The 16,013-nt window shown below is 49.8% G+C and overlaps 2 protein-coding genes across 3 annotated transcripts in view; one reads left to right on the plus strand and one right to left on the minus strand.

Moving 5' to 3' along the window:
- Positions 1-14,807, plus strand: part of PPP2R5D (protein phosphatase 2 regulatory subunit B'delta) — a 27,971-nt gene extending 13,164 nt beyond the window's left edge. For both annotated transcript variants that reach the window (XM_054290207.1, XM_054290208.1), the window contains exons 10-16: positions 257-310; positions 3,000-3,170; positions 5,302-5,429; positions 8,426-8,527; positions 10,956-11,028; positions 11,452-11,568; positions 11,916-14,807. In XM_054290207.1, the coding sequence (XP_054146182.1) occupies positions 257-310; positions 3,000-3,170; positions 5,302-5,429; positions 8,426-8,527; positions 10,956-11,028; positions 11,452-11,568; positions 11,916-12,053 (783 nt within the window). In that variant the 3' untranslated portion in view covers positions 12,054-14,807. The remainder of the gene's footprint in view (positions 1-256; positions 311-2,999; positions 3,171-5,301; positions 5,430-8,425; positions 8,528-10,955; positions 11,029-11,451; positions 11,569-11,915) is intronic.
- MEA1 (male-enhanced antigen 1) lies at positions 14,671-15,893 on the minus strand. Its single transcript, XM_054290209.1, has 3 exons — positions 15,639-15,893; positions 15,445-15,559; positions 14,671-15,378 (listed from the first exon to the last, which is right to left on the minus strand). The coding sequence occupies exons 1-3, from the start codon at positions 15,849-15,851 to the stop codon at positions 15,215-15,217; spliced, it is 492 nt and encodes a 163-aa protein (XP_054146184.1). The 5' UTR covers positions 15,852-15,893; the 3' UTR covers positions 14,671-15,214.
- Positions 15,894-16,013: the final 120 nt, after the last annotated feature.

Raw genomic sequence — 16,013 nt, forward strand, 5'->3', positions numbered from 1 at the left:
GTGCAGCTGTGCTTTCATCTCAGTGTATTGGCTGTGGACTGCTCTGGGTGACTGAAGTTTTGTCCTTTGAATTGCACAAATGTCCTGAGCTCAGGCCCTGCCTGCTTGGTCTTAAAGTCTTCACTTGCCATCAGTAAACTGAATTTGTTTAGAGCTGCAACATAATGGGCATGGTGTTACTGCCAGCCTAGGAGGTGGTAGCACTTGGGTACACTTGAGGAAGCTCTAATCTTGCCATGTTCTTTTTTTCCTGCAGCTGGCATACTGTGTTGTACAGTTCTTGGAGAAAGACAGCAGCTTGACAGAGCCAGTGAGTAATCTTGCTTCACTTCTGTGTGACAGTCAAGTCCCAAAAATCTTCACAGCTTCCTTAGAGCAGCCCTTTCTCACCCTTGCTGTAAGGAGGCTGGGAGTCACTGGTATTGTTTGCTGGGTTTGCCTGGCTCCCTGGGGGTAGAAGGGGCTGTACTGCTCATGTGCAAGCCTTTAGCAATCTCTCCTGCAAGCTTCAGGAAGGTGGGCTGCAATCTTCCCCTGTGCTTCAGATCTTGGTGTAGCAGAAGGAGCAGGATACCAAGCTGTTCTTCCAGGGCAGAGCTTCTGGCTAATGAGGGATCCTGCAGAGACAAAACACATGACCATCTGATGGAACCAGAGCTTGTGGGGGCCCTGAAATAGTAAGAGTTCCTCCAGACTGCTGGAGCTGGCTGCAGAACTGTGGGGATGAGGTTAGGAACCTAGGACACATCATCTACTTAGGCATGCCACTGTTCCTTCATGAAAATATTCTTCCAGCTTTAGCATCAGTTTGCTACTTTTGTAGAGGTAAGTGACATTGTAGACACATTTACCTTCAGGAAATGGTGCTGGGAAACAGCAGGTTCTAAAATGTGAGCAGTGTAAGTGGTGACCTCACATATTCTGGTTACTGTCTGCACAAACCTGCAGTGTTAACCAGGCTAAATGCCAGCTTGGCAGAGGGTGCAAGAAGGAGACAAGTGTTTCTCCACCCACTGCAGGCCAGGAAATGTCTTCTACAGAGCTCAGCTTCACAGGCTCAAAACAGCAGATGGGCAGAGAACACACACTTCTGTCAGTGTAGCAGGGAGCACCAAAAGTGTGAGTGCTTTAATGAGTAATGCTGCCTGAGGTCGTTATGTTCCCTGCCTCAAATGTGTGTGCTCATGGTGAGCCTGCCTGTGCTGGGTAGGAGCTGGTCAGCTGCTGTCATCTTTCTGGCTCCACAGCTCTGACACCAGCAGTGCTGAAGCAGCCCTCCTAGCTTTTCCTTTAAACCTGGCTCCTCCATTTCCTATGTTCCCAGAAGCCTGCTCTGAAACAAACCACTTCAAGTAGCTTCCTGACCGTGCTGAGTACTTCCTGTGGCTGACATCCAGTCCTACAGCCTCCTGCCAAAGCACCTCAAAGGTTGAGGGAGAAGAGAGGCATAGAAATCTGTCAATATTTCACTTTGCAGCTTATTCAGACTGTAAAGCTCTGTAGCTCATCACTTTTTTCTGGATAACTGTTTAGTGGCCCCTGGATTACAGACCCAGGTGGAAAGCAGTGGAATGACCCAATTTCACCACCTTCAGTGCATGTTGTGTTGTGTTTCAACCAGGACCATAGTGCCACAACTTGGGTTCTGTTGAAGCATCTTGCTTGTGAAGGTTTTGAATAGAGCCCCCTGGTGTTACTGAAGGCTGGAAGAATTACAGGGCTTGTGCATCAGCAAGAGTCTGAATGCACAGGGAGGTGTTACCAGCTGGAAAGAGGCCAGATTACTCCCTGGGTCCACACTTGCCTCAAATGGCCCCCCAGAAGCTTGCTCAGCAAGGCTTGACGTGGTAGCTCTTGTCTCAACAGCGGTCTGGTGAACAAGGCCTCAGATGTGCTCAGGAATAGCAAACACAGACTCCAGACACCTTAGTTTGTAGGTGAAATGACTTCTGAGTCATTAAAGCTAACTCTTGCCTGAATGGCAGACATGAATAATGACAAACATTGAGAATAATGGACTACTGGTTTCTGAAGCCTTGAGTTGGCAGAAACATAATGCTCAGATAGCTCTAATACTGTTGTTGCAATGCCCATTCCTGTCCCTCTGCTGCTCTGAACTTCCTCTCAAGTGCCAACTTCAGGATCAGGTAGCTGAAGTGCAGAGGTTTGAAAGGGCAGCTCAGCTGTGTGTGCCTCTGGTGTCCACAGAGTAAGCATCTCTCCTTCCAACAGAGTGAAGGTCTGCAGCATCTTGGATCCTGCCTTTATAGTGTCTAGAAGCAGATGGGTAGGAGAGGAAGCAGTACTAAAAATAAAAAAATTAAAATCTAGTGAGATACAGTCCTTCCCTATTCTTGTAACCAATGGTTTTACTCAGCCAGAAGTTGCATCTGCATTGTCATATTTAATTATAACCATTAGGTGAAAACTCCATGAACTTGTCTGTTCCATTCTGGAGTCTGTTTCAACTTTGAATCTCTACAAAGTCTTGCAAGAATGAGTTCCATAATCCAGTTACTTTTGTGTGAAGCAGTATTTCCCTTCCTTGTCCCAAACCCATCCATTGCTTTATTTATTCAGTGCTCCCCAGTATTCAAGCTCTGCAGTGTTTTGAATAATGACCCTTCAGAGACCTTCTCTATAGCATTTCCAGTTTGATTAGTTGAACTTCTGTGGTTACTTTGCATTGTCTGCCAGCTGCTGCCCACTCCAGTTTCACCCTTCTGTGCTAAGCTGTGGTGGGGGATAAGAAATTATTGTAAACTTTGTGCTTGTAATAAATCATGGCAGCCTAGGGAGAGCTGCCCCATGAGTGTAACTTTGCAGAGTTTGGGGTTTTGTCTTCTTTCTTCACTGACCACCCACCCAGACTCACTGAGAAAGTTTATTCTGTTACTTCCTGCCCTCTTGCTGTTGTGACCACATGCTTAAAAATTTATTTTGCAGCTGGTGTTGACTTTGAGCCTCTAACTAACTGTCTCTGTACTCTTCCCACTCAGGTGATTGTGGGCTTGCTGAAGTTCTGGCCAAAAACTCACAGTCCCAAAGAGGTGATGTTCTTAAATGAGCTGGAGGAGATCCTGGATGTGATTGAGCCATCTGAGTTTGTGAAAGTTATGGAGCCCTTGTTCAGGCAGTTGGCCAAATGTGTCTCCAGCCCACACTTCCAGGTAGGTGTCAGCTCAGGGAGGAGATGGAGCATTGACTTGTAACCCACTTGGCATGTGAGGGTGGCACCACAGTTTTGGGCACGTGGAGGTGTGACCCGGGCAGGTATTGGGGTGACACCTGGTGGGAAGCAGTGAACCCTCAGCACAACCACAGCCTGAGCTCATCAAAGAGAGCACAGAGCAGATCTGTTCAGCCTCTCCTGCTGCTCTGTGCTGCTCAGCAGTGGGTACTGCAGAGGCTGGGGCTGCAGCACAGGTGCTCTGCCACCTCCTGTTCTGCCTAGCAAGGACAGAGAGGAGATCCATCCAGGGTCACCTGCTGAGGTAAAACTGAGCACTCTGCAGTGTTGGAGAGAGGCCAGCCAAAGACACTGTGCTGGGAAAGTCCTTTGTTTTATTCTGGCACAGGTAGTAAAGAATGAGGTGTACTGGAGTCTGTTTCTTCCTTGTTTCCACTGAGGGGAAACTGGTTGTAGTAGGTGGCTAATATCTCTGTGGATGGTTTAAAATGTACAGGGTGGTGGGACCTGCTAGTAGCTCCTAGCAGGTGTTCTTCACTCACTCATGGCAGTTTTAGACTGCCATGAGGAGTGCCCAGAAAGAAGAGAGCTTGATGGTCAAACACATGGTTGAGCCAGGTTTAGGTGGAGTGTTAAAGAAGAAATGACTCAGCCAGCTCCCAGTGAGACTGAGTGCACAGTGAGGCAGGCTGGCTTCAGTTTGTCTTTGGGTATAGGGAGGTACAAAGTCATGTGTTTACAAGGCAAAAATAAGGTCAGTCTAGGTCACATGTGTATGTAAAAAATCAGTTTTGTGTAAAGGTCTAGGGGAGCATGATGGAAACCAGCTGGACATGGATTTCTGGTGTGATGGTGAGAACCAAAGGACTAATGTGACCTTTGGGTGTGGAGGCAGCTACCAGAAGGAGCTAAGGAGCTTGGATTAAGTAGGGTAAAGGCTGGAGGAGAGACATCCTGTGCTTGATAGCAGCCCTCATCTGCTGCCAAACTCTGAAGAACAATGCTGAGAAACCTGGAGAAGGTGCAAACACTTCAGAGCCTAAGAGAATTAACCCCAAAGGTGTCCCATACAGTCAGGCTGAACAGTCTGCAGCTTGTCTGAAGAGCAAAATTAGGAATTGACTTCTTGGTGAGTCTGAGCACCTTGGTGGGAATCAGTTTTCTCTGAGTGGATTGTGTGTTAATGTAGCAGAAAAAAGCTTAACCAGATCTTGAAAACCAAAAGCTAGGTAAGTGGACACAAAATGGGTTTCATTTCATTTACTTCTGTGGAATACTAAGGGGATATAGCAAGTTCTGCATTATCTGAAATGCAAAACTGAGTCTGGATGTCTCTTTTTCTAGGTTTTTAAACCATTCTCAAGCTGGCACTAAATGCAGAAATTAGCCTGCATTGTCTGTCCCTGTGTGGAAACTTGCTTGACTTGTTTGTCTTGTTAGAGCAGGATGGCTGCCCCAAGATTTTCCATATTTTCACCTTTACTAAATCAGGGGGTTGAATTGTGGGACTGGTGACTGAAGAATGCTTTAAAGCCCTGAGAGACTCTGTTGTGGGAAAGCCAGGGAGGAGTGGAACTTTACAGAGGACAGGCTGAGGAAATGAAGAAGGCTTGGAGCTAACCTGAATTCGGACCTGTAGTAGATGACATTACTGTCCCTAAGTGTTGGAATCATGGGTATATTGACTCGTCTGTTCAAGAACATGAGGTTTGTCCCAGAAAAGTGAGAACTGGGACCTGTAGTAGATGACATTACTGTCCCTAAGTGTTGGAATCATGGATATATTGACTTGTCTGTTCAAGAACATGAGGTTTGTCCCAGAAAAGTGAGAACTGGGACCTGTAGTAGATGACATTACTGTCCCTAAATGTTGTGCAAAGGGTGTTGGAATCATGGGTATATTGACTTGTCTCAAGAACATGAGGTTTGTCCTAGAAAAATGAGAAGTGTCTAGCAGAGGCTGAGGCAAAGGAAGGATGGATGGCCTCAGAGAAACTCATGAAGGTCAGCCCTGTGCTGTGGGGAAGCATGTGGGCTCCTTGGCTGGGTGGTGGCACCACAGGAGTTGCTGGAAGGAGCCTCTTCAAGGATGCCTTTGTCTCTTGCTGCAGGTGGCAGAGCGAGCGCTGTACTACTGGAACAATGAATATATCATGAGCCTGATCAGCGATAATGCAGCCAAAATCCTCCCAATCATGTTCCCAGCACTCTACAAGAACTCCAAGAGTCACTGGAACAAGTAGGTCTTTCCTCCATGCTCTGACACTTGCTGGATTGTTGGACCCACTGGCAGTCTTGGGGCGTGCTGCTGCAGTATCAGCATGTATCATGGAAAAAGATCTCCTGAACCCTCTGAGTTTTCTGTCAGCACCCCAGGAAAAGCAAAACCCTAGTGCCCAACCAGTGTCCTGTTAGGGGGACCCTTCATTGGACAGTCCTGCTGGGTCAATTCAACTGATTTATTCAGGGAAATATGCCAGCAGCATAAGAGAAACCACTCAGCAGGTCTTCCATTTGATTTGATTATGTTCCTTGTTGCTGGTGACTGCCAGTGCCTGGGAAGGACTTACACTGACAGTTCATGGAGTAACATTCCTTATAAACATAAAATTGTGGCAGGTTAAGATTCAGGGACTGCCAGTGAAAGTATCTGACTGCAAAAACATATTCAAAGCAATTCAGAGAAGCTCTAATTCTCAGTAAAAGTATCCAGTGTGTAGAACTAACTGGGCAGCTGTCCATGTCAAATATTGTCCCCTGTGTCTGATTCCTAGATGCCATTTCTTGCCCACAGGGGAAGAAGATGGGTTCAGCCTGGTGACTGATTCCAGTAGTTACAATGCAGTCTTCCCTAACTCACTCCTATTCTCAGCTTACTTTTATGCTATTTCTTTAGGTGGAGCTCGAGTGACTCTTAGTCATGCATGACTTTGTTACTGATTGGTGTAAAATTCTCTCACTTTGCTCAAAGGTGTAGTCAGTAAAGCACAGAGCACGTGCCCTGTGAGGGGTGGTCACACTCTGGGGTAGGGGATTTTGGGAAGGGAATGTGTGTTAATAATTTGTGTTATGGTGAACTGAGCTCACCCAAGGAGGGTGATTTTGGGAAGGGGATGTGTGTTAGTACATTTGTGTTGTAGTTTAAAAAGCTCATCCAAGGAGGGTGATTTTGAGAAGGAGGTGTGTGTTAATACAATTGTGTTATGGTGAACCCAGCTCACCCAAGGAGGGTGACTTTGGGAAGGGGATGTGTGTTAGCACAATTATGTTATGGTGAACCCAGCTCACCCAAGGAGGGTGATTTCACCCCATTCCTGGCTCAGCCACAGGACAGCTCCTATCTCCCGTGGCTGACAGGCCCTGTAGTAGATGACATTACTGTCCCTAAATGTTGTGCAAAGGGTGTTGGAATCATGAGTATATTGACTTGTCTGTTCAAGAACATGAGGTTTGTCCCAGAAAAATGAGAAGTGTCTAGCAGAGGCTGAGGCAAACATCTACTATCAGCTGCACAGCACCATGGAGATCCCCTCCCTGCCAGGACTCCAAGGGAGCTTGGGTGAGGTGTTCCCACTCTGTTCCACCCTCTGTTCCATCCCCTCAGCAGGGGCTGTGGCTGCAGGTTGTGTCTGTGGAGAACCATCCTGGAGCAGGCTTGGAGCACACCAACAGCATCCATCCAGGAAGCAGCAGCTGCAATTTACCCTGTAATCCTGTACTGTTACAGCTTCTGTTAGGATGTGAATATAAGCTCTCAGTGTCCTCTAATTTTGTCCCCAGCCATCTCTGCACAGCATGGAAAGGGCCACAGCAGAGCAGAGTGGCTTGCTTCTGCAAGGGTTGGGGCACCTGCATTTGCCAGCCTTGGGCCCTTGAGTCTGCACACAGATTGATACCTGCCTATCACTAAGGCTGCCAGAAGTGTGCAGTAGATTTTCCATCTGACTTCTGGCTGCTTGTTAACTAATGTCCCACGGTTATGTTCTCTGTGACCAGAGAACTTGGCTAATACAGTGCCTGAGTCCTTGATACAGGAAAAACAGAGAAAGCAGAGCTAACTGGGCAGCTGTCCATGTCAAATATTGTCCCCTGTGTCTGATTCCTAGCTGCTACTCTGTGTTATGGTTCTCTTATCAACTTCCTTTCTTCTGACTTCTTCATTTAATTCCTTACCTAGTTAATTCAAGTTTAATTAATTTGATTTAACACACTTCCTTTAGTGTATTAGCTAAAAATTAATTCTATGGAGGCTGGACAAGTGCAGAGCTCAGAAAAGGACTTGATGCTCTTGTCTGAAACCTTTCACCAGTTCCATGTCCCTGCAGCAGCCAAGATTCATGATTCTGCTGTTCCTGTCTTTTCTGGTCTGCTTCCCAGTGGTGTTGCAGAAGAAGTTCTGCAAATGAAAGTCTTTTTCTCTTATTTCTCCTTGTCTTTGAGCAACAGACCCATCTTCTCAGGGCAGGTTGAGTCCCTCAGATTCTCCTCTTCCTTCACATGATTCATCTGTTTGGTCAGACAGCCTGCTTAAGTCCAGCAGGGTTGCATCTCTCTTCAATATTCCATTTGCAGAGCTGCTGGAGACACAGACCTTGGTCTGCTGAATCTCATCTCTTGCCTCTGGGTCAGGTATTTCAGAGACAGCTTCAACACTTGTTTTCATTCCCTAGGAGAGTCTTTGTCCCACAGGGAGTTCACACACAGTGCAAGCTATCCATAAACCACTGGCACAGAGCTGACTTTCCTTCTGTGATATTCTGTGTGCTGGTTCCCATCTCTTCAGGGCTGTGTTTTTGGGCGGCTCAGCAGAAAAGCTCATGACCAAATACTGGCAGCCCAAACCAGTCATTGTGTATGTGTGCTGTGAACAGTGGGAGGCACTAAAGCCCCCTTGAAAACAGCTTGAACAGGCCCCTAGCATCCTTCATTTCCCACTTGTAACTGCAAGAAATGAGCACATGAATGTGTATTTTTGCACTCATTAATCTGGCCACAGCAGGCCTGTCCCAGGATCTTCTCTTCCTTCTCCATCTCTTTCCCCCTGTTGTACAGTTCCTGCTGTGTTTATGGAAGGGGTTTTGCCTTGGTAGGAGCTGGGATTGTGTGAGAGTCTTTTGTCACCTCACTGCAGAATGAGTTGCTGCTGCTGTTACCTCCTGTCTGTGCTGCTGGTGCCAGCTCAGCTGGAAGAACCTGCCCACCATGACTTGTTCTCCTTTCCTCCTTCCTTTGCAGGACAATTCATGGGCTGATCTACAATGCACTGAAGCTCTTCATGGAGATGAACCAAAAGCTTTTTGATGACTGCACACAGCAATACAAGGCAGAGAAGCAGAAGTGAGTAAGAGTTTTTTGCCAAGTAACTTGAACTCATCCTAAAATCTCCTTGGGGTACAGGAACAGATGGTAGATGGCAGTAGGCAGAGGGGAAATGGAAAGGTGGTAAGTAATTCTGTCAAAAAGTAGGATTCCTTAGCCATAACCATGAGTAGGGATGAGGTGTGCCCTGATAAAAACCCTTTCAGTCCTGCTGAAGCAGGTGGCCTAGAAAAGGTTGACAGAGTTTGCTGAGTCATGAGCAAATAGATTGCCACATAGAGAATACTCAGCTTTGTTCTGCCTTGGAAATACTCACCAGTTCATAAATGTTGTAGTGATGTCAGTAGAAACTATTGCTTTAGAAAGGCTCTTCTGAAGAGTTTTGCTGCAGTGGGCATAATGCATCTCTCATGCCACAGGATGCTTTCAATTTTCCAGTGATAAAGATGGAATAATTCCTGCAGTTTCAAAGAGTGAATGGTGGGGATAAAATCTGTGCTCAGCAAGTACCTGTGCCATGATGCTGTAAAGAGGAAAGAACTCCACTTTTTCTGCTGCCTTGTGCTGATTTTGGTGCTTCTGTGGCTTGCCTTGGTGAGCTGAGTCAGTCCAGTAAGCAAGAAGGAATTTTTTTTTTTGTTTTGGATCTATTTTCTGCTGACTTAGTGAAATAAAATAGTAAAACAATGCTCCTCATTCCTGGATGAGCCAGGGCTGCTGGTGGGGAGAGCAGGGCTGATCCTTGCTGGGAGTGTGGAACTCTGGGGTACATTCTGTTTTGTGAAATAGGAGTAAGTAACTCAATAATAAGTAATAAGTTGATTTATGAATCAGACCTTCAGATGAGTAACCTGCTTATGGAGAAATTAAGGTTTTTTAGTGTCTAAAATGGGAGCAAGCAAGTTTTCTTTTTTTCCCATTCTAGGGCGTTTATGAAGCCCACCAATATTTTCACATATATTTTAAGTGACAGTACATTTCCTACAAGATCTACCTGGTGTTTCCATCAGGAGTTTTCTCTCCCTTATTTAGCTGCTGGCCTGCTGAAGGTGACTGTTCCCAGCACTGGTGTGTGACTGATGGAGAATTGTTTTGAAAAAGCTCAACAAAACACCTCAGTGCTGTCCAATAAAAGGATGGGTAGTGCTGCAGTTTTCTGCTCATGTTAGGATGATTTTTTTTTTTTTGTCTAGTGCCTCTGTGCTTAATTAGGCTTCAGAAAACCTTGTACTGTGAACTAGAAAACAGCATGTGTGGGAAGGATTGCATGTGCAAACAAACTGAGTAAATAGGAAATGGGCAAAGAGAGAGAGTTGTATGTTCACTGTTAGGCTGCAGCCAGATGCTGAGAGGTTTGATTATGGCTTAGCCTCATTTTTAACTAGGTAACATGCCTACAAGTGCCATGCCAGCTCAGGCCTGGTGGTCATGAAGGACAGACTCTGCAGGAACATGTGGAGAGGCTGTCTCTCAGTGCAAATGGGCTGACTGCACCTTTCCAGTCTCCCCAGACACCTTTAAACTGTTGGGATTATCAGAATCCTGTAGAAAACCAGTGAGGAAGTTGGGGCAGGTGGTGTCTTGTCCTGGATGGGTTATTCATTTAGGGTGTTTTGGGGTTGGTTTGTTGGAGGTGTTTTTGTGACTCTGTGTTTTCTGGTGGAGCAATCTGCTGCTTGGCAGCTCCATTCTCATTCTAAGCCTACATGACTCTGAGGAGTGCGATGTCATTTCAGAATATAAGAACTTCCTTAACATGGGTACATAGGGCACTAGAAAGACTAGTAGCTGGGATGAAAGTCATGTAGTTAATAGAAATAAGCTGAGATTTTAGTGCAGCTGTTTAAAGTGTAGAAGAGAATAACAAGGGGTGGTGGATGCTCACCTCTGTTTGCAGTGAGCATTCACTGTCCTGTGATTTTTAAGTGACCCTGCTGTGTGCCAAAATCTGTGCCAAGGTCAAGAGCTGTGCCTGGGCTGTTCAGGCAGCTCTCTGCTGTGTTATGGCTAGAGAGAGATGGAGCAGTGGGCAGTGGAACCCCAGTTCTGTTTGTCCCTCTGCATCTGGGGAGCACCAGGAAAGTGTGTGTTTGAAATCCAGACTGGTGTCATGGCATTACCCCAGACACTCTGGCATTAAACAAGACACTCTGCTCTACTCCTGGCAGCACAAAGCCAGGCCAAAAGTGCCTGTGCAGCCCAGTGTTGCCACCCTGTGCTCTGAGGTGAGCGAGGAGCATGCCTGCCTACCCTCTGCTAGCCATAGCGTGTGCCCTCTTCTTGCTTCGTCTCACCTGTAGATTTAGGTAGAATTAGGGGTTTCTGAGTGACAGAGCTGCACTTCCCCTTGCCTGCACTTTTCTGCTATCTCTTGCTTTTATCATGCTGTGAATGAAAGCTGGGCTTTCCCCAGGAGTTCACACTTGCTCTCGCTCTCTCTGTGCAGGGGAAGGTTCAGGATGAAGGAACGAGAAGAAATGTGGCAGAAAATAGAGGAGTTGGCTCGACTGAACCCCCAGGTGAGTGACAACACCACCTAGGATGAATGGGACAAGAATGTGCTGGGGGTCTTGACCTGCTTCCTCAGCCCATGAGAGCAGGTTTTAGCATCTGATCTCAGCCCTGTGGACACTGCTGCAGCAGTGGTGTGTCCCAAAAAACAGCATCCTGGGAATGTGGCAGTGATTTATCAGGCTGTCCCTCTGTAGCACTGACCTCTAAGTACTGCCCTATAGAGAGCATGTGTGTGTTTATGGGCCACACTGTGAACTGCAGCGTGCTGGGAGTCAGAGGGCACAGGGGAGCCCTGTGTCCCCACTGCTGCCTTCCCGGGGGCCAGAGAAGGCAGCTGGAAGAGCTGTGCCATGCTGTGTTATCATGCTGGGGAGGAGGTGTGGTGTTGGATGGAGTGCTGACTCTCCAGCTGTCTGTGTTGCCTGCAGTACCCCATGTATTATGCACCTCTACCCTTGCCTTCTGTGTGCTGTATGGAGACGGAGACCCCGACTGCAGAGGACATTCAGCTCCTGAAGAAAACGGTGGAGACGGAGGCCGTGCAGGTGCGTAGGGGACTCGAGTCCTTTCACACTTGCTCCCAGTCCAGCCAGGACATCAGCATAGCCACAACTGGCTCTTTCCAAATGTTCTGAAGGTAAATGCCACTACTCTCACCCTTCATCATTAAGAGATCAACCTGTGGTATGAAGAGTGGAGTTTTTCTTAACCTTCTCACTCTGGAAGAAGTGCCAGTGGGACTTGCTTGTGTCCTTTTGGTCTGTGTTTGGCTCTCAGCCTGTTCTGAAGCATGCTGCAGTGCCACCCAGCATAATTTGGAGCAGCTGGAGTCAGAGGCTGAAGGCATGAAGGGGTTTGCTGCTGATTCCTGACTCCTTTGATTTGTTTGTAGATGCTGAAAGACATTAAGAAGGACAAAGTTTTGCTGCGCCGGAAGTCTGAGCTTCCGCAGGACGTCTACACTATAAAAGCCTTGGAGGCCCACAAGAGAGCAGAAGAGTTTCTCACCTCAAGCCAGGAGGCTCTCTGACGGGCTCAGGAGCTGGCCCAGGAAGCTCTGCCCCATCCCTTTCCTCCAGGGGTCATGGAAATGCACTCGGTTCTCATGTATAAGTAAGGAATGAACATGGTGAGCTGTGCCTGTCCTCCACTCCATCTGCATACCTCCAGGGTAGATCTGGTTTTATGTTAGAACTTGTATCTCACCACTGTCCTGTCCTCCTGCTTTTTCTCCGTCCTCCTGCTTTCCCACCTTGGCTCTGCAGGTGTTAGGGGAGCCTGCCTGCCCTCTGCTTTTATCAGCCCAGGCAGGACTCACTTCACTGTGAGCTGCCACCTGATTTTACTCTGCCAGGCAGCCAGAGCCTCGCTCAAGGCTCTGTGTTGGGCAGAGCCTGCTGTGCGTGGCTCAGCGTGCTGCTCCAAACTCCAGGTGCCCATCTCCTCCACACCTGCCCCTGTGCAGCCTGTGCAGCTGAGCCCTGCCATGGTCAGAGGCCAGGCTAAGCTTGGGGCAGAAGCAGAGTTTGTGAAGGCTCTGCTGTCTCTCCAGCCTGCCTTGGGGTGCAGCTCCACAGCTGAAGGGTCTTAATATACAGCAGAGGAAATGTTTACTTCCACCTTTCTTTTGCTACCAGCCCCTTGTTTTATTACCCTGTCAGTGGAGTGGGGGTTCAGTGCTTTGCCACCCCCAGTTAAGCTGGGTGCAAGCACTACATACTATTGCAGTCCTCCCTTTAGAGCATCCTTAGAAGCTCTCTTGTGAGAAAGTGAATTCCTTCTGCTGTTTGTGTTGGTCCGTGCTGACTCATTTCCTTCCCGATGTCTCGGGTTAATTGTGGGCCCAGAATTAACTTCCCGCTTTGTAGCAGGTGTCAGCCACTGACTTCTACTTTCTTCCTCTACCTGCTCAATTAAAATACTCCTGCAGCTCTCCCTTTGTCTCTGTATCCCATCCTTAGCTCTTCAGGGCCACGGTTTCTAGGAAGCTTGTGCTGCTAGTCATTTCTGCAAGCTAGTGGAAGCAATGGCTGCGCCTCCTGGGGCGTGGCCGAGTTTGAGTGTTCACTTGTCTCCTCATTATTATCAATGGCTAAGCACTAGTGCTGAATCGCTGCTTCCGTGGGTGCTCTGAGCAAAGTTCACCTGTCCTGTCACGTGTGCACCTGCTGTGCCCGAGGCCCTTGTTAGTTATCACCTGGTGCATCAGGGCCCGTGCTAACTTAGCATTTAGAAACACTTGCTGATAGCCCAGGGGCTTGTGCAGCGCTTGGGTGCTCCTGTGATCCGGCTTTCACCCGTGTTGTTTGTGGTGCAGACTCAGTGCCAGGCCGAGGTGCCACCTGGTTTGTCATAGAGAGGGAGTTCCTGCTTCTTACCTGCTGTGCCTGCTTTCTTGACACATGAGCTTCAAAGTGGGTTTGCAGTGGTGCAGGGAGCTGTGGGGTTGGTGCTAGCCTGGCACTGCTTTGCAGCAGCACGGGAGGCTGTAGAAGGTTCTGGTGTATCTGCTTGTCCTCACCAGGAAACCATTTCCAGGTCAGAGCATCGCTCCCTCTAATCTTGGTGCTGGTGTGCAGCACATCTTCCCTCCACCCCAGCGAGGCTGTTCTGACCTGTGTACCTGCATCCCTGCCCCGTGTAGCTCTCTCCCGGCTCAGCCCTTATCAGGAATGCCGCCATCTCTTGGGAGGAGCTGGTGGGTGCATGTGCGAGATCCCCCAGTCACGCCGGGCCCCACCTCCCCTCCGCCTCACGCAACGGGCCAGTTCTAGTGTCAGGAGACTTCAGAAACACCTCAGGGAGGTTATTGCTTATTTTGAACATTAGTCTGAGCTCATGATCAGCTGCCAATCGATTACCTCACGCCTGGCACAGCATGTGGACGTGCACCGGGTGGTGCCAGAGCAGCACAGCTCTGGAAATGAGGGCTGCCAGGCTCGGACTGGGCAGGAGGCTCCTTCCTGTCTCAGCACAGGCTCTCCCAACTGGCTGCTTAGCTTTGTGCTGTGAGCCAAGACCTCATTTTTAGATTGCTACAGCATGGTATGCCCTCACTTGAGCCTGCTTGCTGCTGGGCAGTGGCTGCCTTTCCCTGCTGTGGGCTGCTCTGCCTGCAGAGGGAACAGAACCTTGTGGTGTGCAGGGGCTGGCACTGTCCTGCAGATGATCCGTGTCTGCTGGCAGCCCCTGACCCTGGCCAGAGGAATGCTGCTGGGGTTGTGCCATGTGCAGGGGCAGGATTGTAACACATCATGATTATGTGCTGTACAGCTTTGATGTTCCCATAGCTTTTTGTGTCTTGTTTTGGGTCAGGGAACTTAGGCTTAGTACCTTCACATCATCCTTTGTTTGCTGCCTATTCATTCCAGTGTCCTGGACACCTCAGAAGGGGACCATGTGAGACAGGGGGGAGTGTGCTCACCCTCTCACCACATGTACTGCTCATAGGCAGACCTGCATCTGCCACGCTACAGCTGCCCCTCGCTCAATACTTGGTTTCTAGCATTAGTGCTGCTCATTTCTGCCTATGCCTTTCCCCCCATCAGCCAAATGGACAGAACTGGAGCTGCCTCTTCCACTCCACCTGGCTTGCTCCTCCCAAGGGAAAAAGCAAAACTACTGCATTCACACCCTGGACACAAGTATTAAGCTGCTTACAGTTCATATGTACATATGGTGTACTTTATTTTCAGTAGAGCATTACATAGTATGAAAGTGTTGGATTTTGTACAGATGTCCCTGTATGTACAGAACTAAATAAAACCAATCTCTTGGAATGACACATCGTGCTCCACCTGTGATATTCCAACACACAGACCCTATCCTGAGAGGAGGGGCCCTAGCCTGGAGAATGACTTCTCTGGTACTGTCAGCATGGGGCCAAGTCCAGTGTTTGTCCTGAGGGAATCTGGGCAAAGCCAGCCAAGCCCCATCGCCCCATATGCCTCCAGGCATGGAAACCAATCTGCTTCCTCAGAAGTAGAGAAAGCCAACACAAGGTCATCACACTGACTTAGGCACCAGCCAGAACCCAGAAAAAGGAGTGGGAAGGAAAACCAGACAATGTCAGTGGGACAAACTGGGAGGTTGATACTGGCAAGTCCTGTCAGCACCTGGCTCGGAGGCAGCGGGTGCTTCCAGGGTAGAGGGAGGGCTGCGGTTTGCAGCCCCTGTGCCGCAGCGCTGCCCTCAGTTCCACTGAGGCCGGGGGCCGCCGAGGCTCTGCCGGGCCTGCAGCGTGCGCTGCACCACGTCCTTCCACTGCTCCTCCGAGATCTGGTTGGCCCAGGCGGGGATGCCCAGGGTGGGCAGCTTCACGCTGGCCATCGTTCTCTTCACCAGCTCCACATGCTCTGGGAACAGAGACGCCGTGAGACCGCGGCGGAGCCCCGGGCGGGTCCTGCCGGAGACGCGGTTACCTGCATCCATGGGGATGGAGCTGTGGCTGCTCTGAGCCGCGGCGCCTCCCGCTGCCTCCTCGTCATTCTCCTCCTCGCTGTCCACGGGCGGGTCCGGCAGGTGCAGCCTCAGCATCTGCGGAGAAAGGCGGGCAGCGGGGGTCGGGACCGCGGGTGCCGCCACCCCCGGCCCGGCGGGAGGCGCTGGGCGGTACCTGCAGCCGCTCCTGCAGGCCGGGGCCCGCGTCGCCGAGGCCCTGCTCCGGTTCCTGGCTCAGCGGCTGATACAAGTACCCGCCGCTCTCCTCCTCTTCCTCCTCCTCCTCCTCCTCATCGCCGCTCCACCCGGCCGCACCGTCAGGGCCCTCCGGCGGCCCGGGCTCCCGGGGACAGACGCGCTCGGGGCCCATGCTCCGCACCACCGCCATACACCGGGCGCGGCGAAGAGGAGGTGCCGCCGCCGCCGCCCGGAACCGCCGCGGCCGCCGCGGGGCACTCTGGGTGTTGTAGTCCCGGAGCGGGCCCCGGGCGCGGTGGGCGGTGCCGTCGCGCGTCGCCATCGAGTGTCGCCATCTCGGTCTGGGCCGGGG

The sequence above is a fragment of the Melozone crissalis genome, unplaced genomic scaffold (genome assembly GCF_028551555.1).
Source record: "Melozone crissalis strain CALT ecotype California unplaced genomic scaffold, PUWL_Pcris_2 ptg000081l_1, whole genome shotgun sequence".
NCBI classification, from domain to species: domain Eukaryota; kingdom Metazoa; phylum Chordata; class Aves; order Passeriformes; family Passerellidae; genus Melozone; species Melozone crissalis.

Coding starts and splice junctions, on each gene's coding strand:
- MEA1 (XM_054290209.1), bottom strand. CDS start 15,851: ATGGCGGTGGTGCGGAGCATGGGCCCCGAGCGCGTCTGTCCCCGGGAG. Junction 15,560..15,638: donor GCCTGCAGGAGCGGCTGCAG/GTACCGCCCAGC, acceptor CTTTCTCCGCAG/ATGCTGAGGCTGCACCTGCC. Junction 15,379..15,444: donor CTCCATCCCCATGGATGCAG/GTAACCGCGTCT, acceptor CTCTGTTCCCAG/AGCATGTGGAGCTGGTGAAG.